This window comes from Pelophylax lessonae (genome assembly GCF_965119305.1).
Source record: "Pelophylax lessonae genome assembly, chromosome: 4".
NCBI lineage: Eukaryota > Metazoa > Chordata > Amphibia > Anura > Ranidae > Pelophylax > Pelophylax lessonae.
This window is the reverse complement of record NC_138771.1, coordinates 611056973-611069576: the sequence shown is the minus strand read 5'-3', so window position 1 is coordinate 611069576 and position 12604 is coordinate 611056973. Positions and strand designations below refer to the sequence as shown.

The following is a 12604-nucleotide window of genomic DNA, read 5'->3' as shown; positions in this document are numbered from 1 at the left end:
ATGGATACAACAGATGCTGTGAACAATACGTGTTCCTTTTAAAACACACAATGGCAGCCACTGTGTGTGTGTTTAAAGAGTTAACTGCTTCAATAAAAGGTTGACGGGTAAAAAAAAAAGAAAGTGACAACATACCCCCCTTTAGGGATAAACGTATGTGTTCATGTTCAGGTCCGGGTTCAGATCATGGGGTATTTATCAATCCCAGCATTAAGCCTGAAAATTGTGACTATGGGGGCACAGCTTGATAACTAATTCTAACCAAAGGCACGGAGTTCAAAAAAGGGCACAGGAAGTTGGGCACTACCATGAAGGACATGTACCGTTGCACAAAAATTACTGTACAGCTTGGGGAGGGACCTCCTTTTAATGTGACTTTGGGAGGCACCATGGGAAAAATACCAAACTTTTTAATCACATGCTTGGGAGATTACTTTTTGAGTCTTTAGACTTTCGAGACTTTTTGGCAGCCTAGCCACGTACGGGAGCCCAAAGTCCAATGACCACCTTTAGGCTTTCAAAGGGTGTTATTTCCTCATTTCACTTCCTGACGATCACAGTTTTGGAGACCCTGAAATGCCAGCATAGTACAAAAAAAACCAAATTACCCATTTTTTGGACAGTAGACACTCCAAGGTATTTAATATGGTGAATGTTGGGGTGGTGCTACAATACCAAAGTGGTTATTCCCATGTGATCCTGCTATTTAGGATCACATGTCTCTATGGTCATCTCAGAAGCAGCGCCCCCCCCCCCCCCCACAGTTAGAATCACTCGACTAGCGTCACATTTAACCACTTGATCACCTATACTGTTAACCCCTTCCCTGCCAGTGTCATTATTACAGTAACAGTGCATATTTATAGCACTGATTACTATAGTAAAGTCACTGGTACCCCCAAAAATGTCTAAAATGTCAGTCAGAGGTCCGATCAGTCCGCCGCAATGTCTCAGTCCCGCAAAAAATTGCAGATCACCGCCATTACTAGTAAAAAAAAAACAATAAAAGTGATATAAATCTTTGCCATTGTTAGTAGACGCGATAACTTTTGCGCAAACCAATCAAAATTCGCTTAATGCGATTTTTTTTACCAAAAATATGTAGCAGAAAACAAATTGGCCAAAAATGTTAAAGAAATTAGATTTTTACATTTTTTTGGGGGGGATGTCATATAGCAGAATGTGAAAAATATTGCTTTTTTTTTTTTTCAAAATTGTCTCTCAATTTTTGTTTATAGCGCAAAAAATAAAAATCGCACAGGTGATCAAATACCACCAAGAGAAAGCTCTATTTGTGGGGAAAAAAAGGATGTACATTTAGTTTGGGTACAGTGTCGCAGGACCGTGCAATTGTCCGATAAAATAACACAAAGCTGAATCGCAAAATAGGGCCTGGTCAGGAAGGGGGTAAAATCTTCCGGGGCTGAAGTGGTTAAAGTGACAACTTTGTGTAAAAAAAATAAATGTTTTTGTCATTTTTCCAAAAACTTGTGGCAAAAATAAAATCTTCCATGCAGTCAACATGCCTCTCAGCAAATACCCTGGGGTGTCTACTTTCCAAAAAGGAGTGATTTGAGAGGGGGTTTGTACTGCCCTGGCATTTTAACACCTCAGGAAATGTGATAGGCATTCAGAAAGTAAAAGCTGCATAAGTTCCAGTACATATACCATAGTGTGTAGATGCTATAACTTTCACACAAACCAATTATTATTTACCTACTGGAATTTTTGTTTACCAAAGACATGTAGAAGAATACATTTTGCCTTAATTTATGACGAAATTTAATTTTAATGGATATGTTTTAAAATCAGATAGTAGAAAATATCAGATTTTTTCAAAATTTTCGGTCTTTTTCCATTTGTAGTACAAAAAAGTAAAAAACCCAGTAGTGATCAAATACCACCAAAATTACCAATTACCATTCCATTTGTGTGAAAAAAAATGATGTAAATTTCATTTGGGTACAGTGTTGCATGATCAAACAATTGCTAGTTAAAGTAGTGCAGTGCTGAATAGCAAAAAAGTGCTCTTTTAATTTAACCACTTGCCGACTGCCGCACGACTATATACGGCGGCAGTCAGCCCCTCACAGGCAAAGTGACGTAGGGGTACGTCACTAGCCTGTGAGGCTCTAGGGAGCGAGCGTGCGGCGCCGGAGGCATGCTCCCGCTCCCTCACGGACCCCCCCACGCGTGTGAGTAGGGAACCCGATGTCCGCCGCTCACTCGCGATCTTCGGTTACAGAGGGAGAAAGGCAGGCGGCTAATGTAAACAAAGCCGCCTGTAATTCTCCCTTGTGTAACAGCAGGGATCATACGGTCCTGCTATGTAGGATCGTATATCTCTGCTGTTACATGAAAAGCCACATCCCACAACAGTAAGAAGCACACCCCTAGGGACACACATAGCCACTGCATCTTCATAGTTGCATCTCATAGTGCATCACAAAGATAACCCCTTCCCTGCCAGTGTCATTTTTACAGTAACAGTGCATATGTATAGCACTGATTACTGTAGTAATGTCACTGGTACCCCCAAAAGTGTCAAAAATGTCAGTCAAGGGTCCGATCTGTCCGCCGCAATGTCGCAGTCCCGCAAAAACAATTGCAGATTGCCGCCATTACTCGTTAAAAAAAAAAAACAATAAAAATGACAAAAATCTTTTCCTTAGTTAGTAAACGCAATAACTTTTGCGCAAACCAATCAAAATATGCTTATTGTGATTTATTTTACCAAACATATGTAGCACAAAACAAATTGGCCTAAAATGTTAAAAAAAATTGATTTTTACATTTTTTTTGGGGAATTTCATATAAAAAAATTTGAAAAATATTATTATTTTTGCAAAATTGTCACTATTTTTTGTTTATAGTACATGATCAACAAATCGCACAGGTGATCAAATACCACCAAAAGAAAGCTCTGTTTGTGGGAAAAAAAGGACGTCAATTTCATTTGGGTACAGCGTTGCATGACCGCGCAATTGTCCGTTAAAGTCACGCAGTGCCGAATCGCAGAATAGGCCCTGGTCAGGAAGGGGGTAAAATCTTCCGGGGCTTAAAGCGGAGTTCCGGGCACAGAATCATTTTGTTTTTTTCAATCTCCCCCTAACAATCACCCTTACACATCGATACATCCGCTAATCCTGGTTAGAATGGTGAAATAATGAGTTTGCAAGAATAAAATCTTACTTTATATAATTTCTGATGTGCGGCGCCATCTTTGTTGTGGATTGCCGAGTCCATGTGGGGAAATGTCTTCCCTTCTTCCTGATTCCAGTGGGCGTAGGCCTGTGAGTCAAGAAATGAGAACAGTGGTCGGCCGCCCATGTGACTGCAAAGTGCATCATGGGAGGGCCGAGGAAGAGCTCCCAGGACGCATTGCGGCAGGAAGTGACGAGGAGAGCCGAGGCACAGGAGGGAGGAAGTCCTTTGAAAGGTGAGTATACAAACCTCTGTAAACAGGTAAGTGAAAAAAAAAAAACGATGGGAATATCCAATTCTGACTTAGCGGAGAGTAAGGAATACAATGCAGTAATTATTAGAAATTGAATTTTGTGCCCGGAACTCCGCTTTAAGTGGTTAATATCTATGATACACCACCTTTAGTTCTAACACAAATAGCAGTGCACATACCGTATTTTTTGGTTATTCTTCAATAAAACAAAGCTAGAAGAATTTTCCTGCTTGAGTAAGCATACTTACAAATACGCACAAATATGCAAAAGTGATATACAGCCCATCTTTGTAACTTTTTTCTGCCAGGAATGTCTGATGCTTATACATCAGTAGAGTGTTCAAGAGGCCTAAGAATTATGTAAAAACTAAACTTGGTATACTATTTCTATCCCACAATTATTAATCAAGTTCTGAAGAACATAAAGGAAAAGCAATTCTATATACTCACATTTGCGCATAGCTGCCTCCTAGGACAGAGAGAAAGACAAGAGCCAGAAGGCTGAGGCCCATCATGCTCCAGTGCTGTCAGAAGACTGTCAACATCGACCAACAAAAGGACTTATATCTTCGTTCATCTTACAACATTCTTTTTAATCAGTAACAAAACATTGGCTAATATTGACAACCTGGTTTCAAGGAAAAGGGAAACATTGCACAATTTGATAACAGAAAAAAGTCATCTAAAATAGTGCACTGAAACTTGGAGACAACTAGTTATTCTATTTGAAGGGAATCGGTCAGAAATGAGCATTTTTAAGAACTTGAATATTCGTTTTTAAAGAAACGCAACCTTCCTAAAACTCAACAGGCACATTCCATTCCATAAATAAAATGCATTATATAAAATATAAATATACAAATATTATGTTCAAGTAATTAATCCTAACGAAAAAGTGAATACATCTAATTAATAATCTTGCAAATAAAGCCACGCTGAAGGCATAAAACATGTAAACGTGAAATAATTAAATAAAGAAAGTTTAAATAGAAGAATGTTCACCCTGCTGCCGTTATATAATCATCAAAAATACATTTTCAAATGAAAGTTCCAGTGTATCCTTTCTCAAAACAGTGCTGTAATAAAATGACATAAAATAAATAAAAAAGAAATACAATCAAATCAAATTACACCCAAGTGAGAAATGAGTGCTATAAATCATTAAAAAATGATTATTAAAAAAATGTCCCAAATATCCAAGAGTAATGTTCATCCACATAATAGACTCCAAAAAACACCTCGTGCTGTGAATGTAGTGATCCCACTCCCATTGGTTGATGCACCCACCAGATTATGTTGCCTTCCATTCTCATGGTTGGCAAAATGAGCTTTCAGATGTAAAAGATGGACACAGGACTTACGTGTCATCACCATCTTCCCGCTGTTTAGGCTACAGATCTCAATTGCGATTTCATGTCAAACAGATCCAGCAGCACTCCGACATATATATATATATAAGACTGGAAAAATTGAAGATAGGGTCCAATGGCACAGTATCACTTAAAAGGTAACTTTTATTTATACCAAAAATTGAAATAATGCTCACATTCTATGAGTCCAATACAGGCATTTCATATTAAAATCAATGTGTCTCACCACACGATATCAGCGTCTAGTATCTCCTAGTAAAATGTCGCCATGTAACCACACCCCAACTATATAAAATATAGTTTAATATATTGTATAATGTAAATAATTATTAATATTATTCAGGATTTATATAGCGCCAACAGTTTGGGCAGCTCTTTACAGCATGAGGGCAGACAGTACAGTTACAATACAATTCAATACAGGAGGAATCAGAGGGCCCTGCTCATTAGAGTTTACAATCTAAGAGGGATGGACAAGTGACACAAAAGGTAATAACTGTGGGGGCTGAACTGATGGAGAAAGTGGAAATACAGTTATTAGGTGAAGGTGGAATAGGCTTCTCTGAAGAGAAGGGTTTTCAGGGATCGCCTCAAAGTGGACAGAGTAGGAGATAGCCAGACAGATTGGGGTAGGGAGTTCCATAGGATGGGAGAGGCCCGGGAAAAGTCCTGGAAGGAGCATGAGAGGAGGTGACAAGGGAGCAAGAGAGCAAGAGGTCTTGGGAGGAACAAAGAAAACTATCTGATTGGTATTTTGAAACCAGGTTAGTGATGTAGCTAGGTTCTGAGTTGTTGATGGCTTTGTAGATGTAGCCATGTACCGGCTACAACAAGATGAATACAGAGAACATTATCCTCAGAACCACAAATCAACTAGTTCCCTTCTAGTGCTGCACTCACACTCTTACCTCACTTCCTGACTATACCAGTGGAGTTCTGTTTCCTGGATCAAGAGTGGTGGACCTTGGGACTTGTAGCCCTGCAGGCAGCTATCCAAGTATTTCTGAGGCTTCCTTAGGCTACACACCCCAGAAAGCTGCCAGTAAAAAGGACTGTGGAAGAGGCTATATTTGAAACTGCTTCTGGCGGTCTCACTCACTTCTTCCCAGGATCCTCTACCAAGCAGTGGGACTGCTGTTCTACATACAAGAATAATGAACTGGTGCAGCCCTTCCCCCCCGCCAGTCACGCTTCCACCGGCGGATCTGTATTTCCAAATGTGTGCAACTAAACCCCTGTTTTTAACGCATACTCTTAGACAGGTTAATTTGGTTGGTCACAGGCTGGTTGGCAAGTTGTGACTGGAAACTCCTTGGCTTTTTTGACATGCGTTTGCCCTTCCAGTGCTCCTTGCTGTTAAGACCAGTTATAGGTGGGGAAAATGAAATTTTTTTGTACTGGTCCAAAGGTGGCTGAACTGCTGCCAGGTCCCTCCCTCTGAACTAGTGTTATCCTTGCCATACCTTTCCCTTTTGGTTTGATACCTTTGTCTGTTTTTTTACCCCGAGTTCCTAACTTTAGTTTCTCTGCCTGGGCCCTCTGACCCCTGCCTCCCACCCAACCAACACATCATAAGATGTGGGTATCCAGGTGGAACGCTCCACACATCAAATGACACAGCTCGTCAACCAGCAGAATGATTGTGGCATCACTTCTGGTGACATCATAGCTGGAAGATAGTGGAAACTGGAAAAGGTACAGGCGGCTGTCCCTCCCTACTGCTGGTGTTCTGCCCAAAGCTCCAAATCGCCAAAATCTCCAATTATGTCACTTCCAGTGACTCTCTAGCAGCAATAATTGCAGATTTCGAAGAGTTGAGGGTTTTATGCAGAACAAGGGCAGCCTATACACTAGGGTACACAATGTAATAAGTGGACATTGTTAGTCCACCCACTAGTCAACAACATGGCCACCTCCAAGGCGCCAGCAATTTTTTTCTGCTTACTGCCGGTGAGTTACCCGAAGTGATGTGGTTGGAGATTTTGGCGAATTGGAGTTTTCAGCAGAACAGGGAAAACGCCCCAGACATTACACACACAACCACACATCAACAACATAGAACCATCAGCAACCATATGTAACTACCATAACATCAAAACTCAACATCACATGCACCGAACATAACCACAATCAAAAAGGGACATCAAATACTGAGATAGTGTAAAACATGTAATATCCACTTACAAAACAGTAATATATTGTCATACTACAAATTAACATGTGTGGGCATGAGGCATTCCTCTCCCCCCAACAGCTCCTCTAGCCACCACAAAGAGATGCAAAAATGGAGGATATACACCCTTCAAATACAATGTACCCATAAATAAAAGCAAAGCTTCATTAACTCCATATCTAAACAGACATGAAACCTGCTTACTACCTACCCAACCAGCTCCCCCCCCCCCACCCCCATGCATTTGCCTCTTCTTTAAATGCCTCCTGGAGCAGTTTTTCCGTATCTGGGTATATTGTCCCATAGGGATTCTCTTAATTTATAATTTATGCACTTTGTGCATAAAGCAATGCATTACTCGCCATAGGTTTTCTAAACAGCTGAGGGGCTATTTTGTGGTCCACTTCTCTGTCAATGTCAAGGAATGGGAGAGTTGCTCAATCCCAGGTCAGTGTAGAAACTAAATTGAACGTGTTTATATTTAAAAAGTTCACAAAATCCTGCAAAAGCCTTACTGGTCCTGTACAAAAGATCAGTATATCTCTGATGTACCTTCAACATAATTTCATATAGTGGAGCTACAATGACGCATCCTTATAGGTACAGGTTGGCGTACAATGTGGCACACTTAGTGTCCATAGCCACCCCCCATGCACCTGGAGGTAGTGGGAGCCATTGAAAACAAACACATTATGTGTCAAAATGTATTCCAAAAGCTGTTCATTATACACTATGTTGCCAAAAGTATTGGTACACCTTCCTTTACTCGCCCATTAACTTTAATGGCATCCAAGTCTTAGTCCATAAGGTTCATGAATGAGGTTGCCCACCCTTTGTAGCTATAACAACTTTAATTCTGACTGTCCACAAGGTTTAGGAGTGTGTCTATGGGAATGTTTGACCATCCTTCCATAAAACGCATTTGTGAGATCAGGCACTGGGGAGGGAACAGCCATACCGGGAGAGTAGATGGCTGAAAAGTTAGAGAGTCTTTTAAACTAGGTGATAGGGGGAGGGTCCAGATGTAGAGCTAGCCAGCAGGGAATTATTGGGGGTATTAGCAGTAGGGTGACCAGTAGTGATGGACGAACATCGGCCGGGGCGGATCGTGAACGTCAGCCGCAAATTTTCTCAAAAGTCCGCAAACCGCGAGTTTGTGGCGGGCCCTATTGACTTTAATGGGAGGCAAATTTTAAAGACCTTTAGTTCATATTTTCAGCCACAAAAGATTTACTAGCTGTGCACAAATAGTCCCAGCACATGGACACTGTCATAACAGAAGTATTGCAAATGGAAAAGTTGCCCTAAACATTTTTTTTTTTTAACAGCAAAAAAAATTATATATTTTTTCATAAATCAGCCAGACCTGACATCAACCGGTAAATACATGTCAAATACATATAGGGTCCATTCACACATCTGTAAAATGGGTCCGCATCAATTCCACAATTTGGCAGAACCTTTACAGACCCATTGATTTTCTATTCCAGTCTGAAAAATTAGGCATTCACAGGATACAGAAGTAAGTGCCGGCCATTTCTGGCCCCAAAAATTAGCCCACATTTGTTTACCTGACAGCTAAGATCATTCTATTCTGTGGCTGAAGGTACATTAGGCATTCACAGGATACAGAAGTAAGTGTCGGCCAGTATAGGCCTCAAAAATTAGCCCACATGGGTATACCTGACAGTAAAGAATGTTGTATTGTGTGGTTGGTGGTATATTAGGCATTCACAGGATACAGCAGTAGGTGTCAGCCAGTATAGGCCCCAAAAATGAGCCCACATGGGTTTACCTGACAGCTAAGAATGTAGTATTTTGTGGCTGGAGGTACATTAGGCATTCACAGGATAAAGAAGTAAGTGTTGGCCAGTATAGGCCCCAAAAATTAGCCCACATGGGTTTACCTGACAGCTAAGAACATAGTATTCTGTGGCTGAAGGTACATTAGGCATTCACAGGATACAGAAGTAATTGTCGGCCAGTATAGGCCCCAAAAATTAGCCTACATGGGTTTACCTGACAGCTAAGAAAGTAGTATTTGGTGGCTGGAGGGAGGTACACTAGGCATTCACAGGATACAGAAGTAAGTGTCGCCCAGTATAGGCCCCAAAAATTAGCCCACATGGGTTTACCTGACAGCTAAGAACTTAGTATTTGGTGGCTGGAGGTACATTAGGCATTCACAGGATAAATAAGTAAGTGTCGGGCAGTATAGGCCCCAAAAATTAGCCCACATGGGTTTACCTGACAGCTAAGAACGTAGTATTTGGTGGCTGGAGGTACATTAGGCATTCACAGGATAAAGAAATAAGTGTCGGCCATTATAGGCCCCAAAAATTAGACCACATGGGTTTATCTGACAGCTAAGAACGTAGTATTCTGTGGCTGAAGGTACATTAGGCATTCACAGGATACAGAAGTAAGTGTCGGCCTGTATAGGCCGCAAAAATTTGCCCACATGGGTTTACCTGACAGCCAAGAACGTAGTATTTGGTGGCTGGAGGTACATTAGGCATTCACAGGATACAGAAGTAAGTGACGGCCAGTATAGGCCCCAAAATATAGCCCACATGGGTTTACCTGACAGCTAAGAATGTAGTATTTGGTGGCTGGAGGTACATTAGGCATTCACAGGATAAAGAAGTAAGTGTCGGCCAGTATAGGCCCCAAAAATTAGCCCACATGGGTTTACCTGACAGCTAAGAACGTAGTATTTGGTGGCTGGAGGGAGGTTCATTAGGCATTCACAGGATACAGAAGTAATTGTCGGCCAGTATAGGCCCCAAAAATTAGCCCACATGGGTTTACCTGACAGCTAAGAACATAGTATTTGGTGGCTGGAGGTACATTAGGCATTCACAGGATAAAGAAGTAAGTGTCCGGCAGTATAGGCCCCAAAAATTAGCCCACATGGGTTTACCTGACAGCCAAGAACTTAGTATTTGGTGGCTGGAGGTACATTAGGCATTCACAGGATACAGAAGTAAGTGACGGCCAGTATAGGCCCCAAAAATTAGCCCACATGGGTTTACCTGACAGCTAAGAACGTAGTATTTGGTGGCTGGAGGGAGGTTCATTAGGCATTCACAGGATACAGAAGTAAGTGTCGCCCAGTATAGGCCCCAAAAATTAGCCCACATGGGTTTACCTGACAGCTAAGAGCTTAGTATTTGGTGGCTGGAGGTACATTAGGCATTCACAGGATAAAGAAGTAAGTGTCGGCCAGTATAGGCCCCAAAAATTAGCCCACATGGGTTTACCTGACAGTTAAGAACGTAGTATTTGGTGGCTGGAGGTTCATTAGGCATTCACAGGATAAAGAAGTAAGTGTCGGCCAGTATAGGCCCCGAAAATTAGACCACATGGGTTTATCTGACAGCTAAGAACGTAATATTCTGTGGCTGAAGGTACATTAGGCATTCACAGGATACAGAAGTAAGTGTCGGCCTGTATAGGCCGCAAAAATTAGCCCACATGGGTTTACCTGACAGCCAAGAACGTAGTATTTTGTGGCTGGAGGTACATTAGGCATTCACAGGATACAGAAGTAAGTGACGGCCAGTATAGGCCCCAAAAATTAGCCCACATGGGTTTACCTGACAGCTAAGAACGTAGTATTTGGTGGCTGGAGGGAGGTTCATTAGGCATTCACAGGATACAGAAGTAAGTGTTGGCCAGTATAGGCCCCAAAAATTAGCCCACATGGGTTTACCTGACAGCTAAGAACGTAGTATTCTGTGGCTGAAGGTTCATTTGGCATTCACAGGATACAGAAGTAAGTGTCGGCCAGTATAGGCCCCAAAAATGAGCCCACGTAGGTTTACCTGACAGCAGTATTAACTAATTCTTTTGAGGATGTTATTTTATGGAAACACGTTAGAAGTATCATGAGTGCCTATCTTTTCTGAATGCTTCTTACCACCTGTGAAATTGTAAGTGTATTCCTTTATCTTCCAATAAATTGCCCATACGGTATTATGCTATGGTTTCCTTTTGGTTTATCCCTCTCCACAATCCCATTTATCGTTTGTTGCAGTTATTTCACATGCTGGAGTCAACACCTTTTTGAAGTCACAGTTTACACTTTATGGACATTCTGGACTTTTATTTTTTGCATTTTTTTGCATTTTGGTTTGATTGTTCACGTTTTACGTCGTGCACATTTACTCACACATTTTTAGCGCTGCGCTATTTTTCTTAATATTTTGATCACCATCACTGTCGGTTGGAGTGTTAGCAGCTTTATATTGTGCTTTACTTTACAGATTAGTTTTAAGTTAGCGCAGTTTATTCACATATTTTCCACTATTTATAAGGTAGGGGGCATGGCCATGTGCTGAAATGTTTCAATTGGCTGTCCCGTTCCACCTGACGGCTGTGTCATGGGTCAACGTTCTCCCCAATGTAAACTAATATGGCCACCGCAAACAACGCCATGTGTTCGCAAAATTGGCGGGTAGCGAACAAGCAAAATTTGCCACGAACCGACCGCCGGGTGAACCGCAAGGTCATCCCTAGTGACCAGCAATCCAAAACCCAAGGTAGGTAGGCTGACAAATCGAAAGTGCAGCCTCATAACATCTAATGAGGATATATGCAACTGGACAAAATTACAAGGTTTGTAAGTCTGGCTAACAAGATGGGAGAAATGGAGCTGCTAATGTATGAGGAGGATTTCAATTTTGTGGGAATTTGAAGAATTGGTTGGACAGCTCTCATGATTGGCTGGCAACCATTCAGGCGTATTCCCCTTTATCGCAGAGATAGAGAGGGTAACAAAGGGGGAGGCATATTCCTGTATATCAAGAACGATGTGCAAGTGAATATGAGGGACGTTATCACAAATGGAGCTAGGGTGGAGGTGGAATCCCTATGGGTAGAGCTTCAAAGGGAAGGTACTATGGGGAAAGTAATATTTGGCATATGCTATAGGCCCCACAACCAGAGGGAGGAGGGGGAGGCGCACTTCCTATCACAGCTTAAATGGCAGAAAGGATGGGACATGTCATTATAATGGGGGATTTTAACTATCCAGATATAGACTGGGCAGAAGGAACCGCGCATTCATCTAAGACTCGCCATTTCCTAAATGTTTTGCAGGATAATTTCATGGGTCTGATGGTGAACGCACCAACAAGAAACAATGCGTTACTAGACCTACTGATTACTAACAATACAGACCTGATCACAGATCTAGAAATATGGGGTAGCTTAGGAAACAGTGACCCCAAGTCAATTAGTTTCAGTATAAATCATAGAAATAGGAAACACAAGGGTAATACAGGGACACTAAGTTTCAAAAGAGCCAACCTCCCTAAATCGCGCTCTTGGTTAGACGATATAAATTGGTATCGAATCCTAGGAACAAAGAACACGGAGGAAAAATGGGAGTGCTCTAAGAACATACTAAATAAAGGTATTGGCCAATGCATTCCATTGGGGAATAGGTTTAAAGAGCTAAAATAAACTCTGGGTGACTAAACTCCAATGTAAAAATGCATATAAAAACTAAAGAGAATCCTTCAAAAAAATACAAGGCTGAGGGGGTCATTGGCAGCATTCCAACATTACAAAGAATGCAATAAGAAATGTATGAGCGCA

General features: G+C 41.5%; 2 protein-coding genes across 2 annotated transcripts in view; both read right to left on the bottom strand.

Moving 5' to 3' along the window:
* Nucleotides 1-4024, bottom strand: part of LOC309553584 (A.superbus venom factor 2-like) — a 453522-nt gene extending 449498 nt beyond the window's left edge. The window contains exon 1 of the mRNA XM_082254860.1: nt 3908-4024. Within this exon, the coding sequence (XP_082110986.1) occupies nt 3908-3972 (65 nt within the window). The 5' untranslated portion in view covers nt 3973-4024. The remainder of the gene's footprint in view (nt 1-3907) is intronic.
* The window catches only part of LOC309553574 (A.superbus venom factor 1-like), a 1719715-nt gene that overhangs the window by 1456463 nt on the left and 250648 nt on the right, over nt 1-12604 (bottom strand). The gene's annotated exons all lie outside the window — the stretch shown is intronic.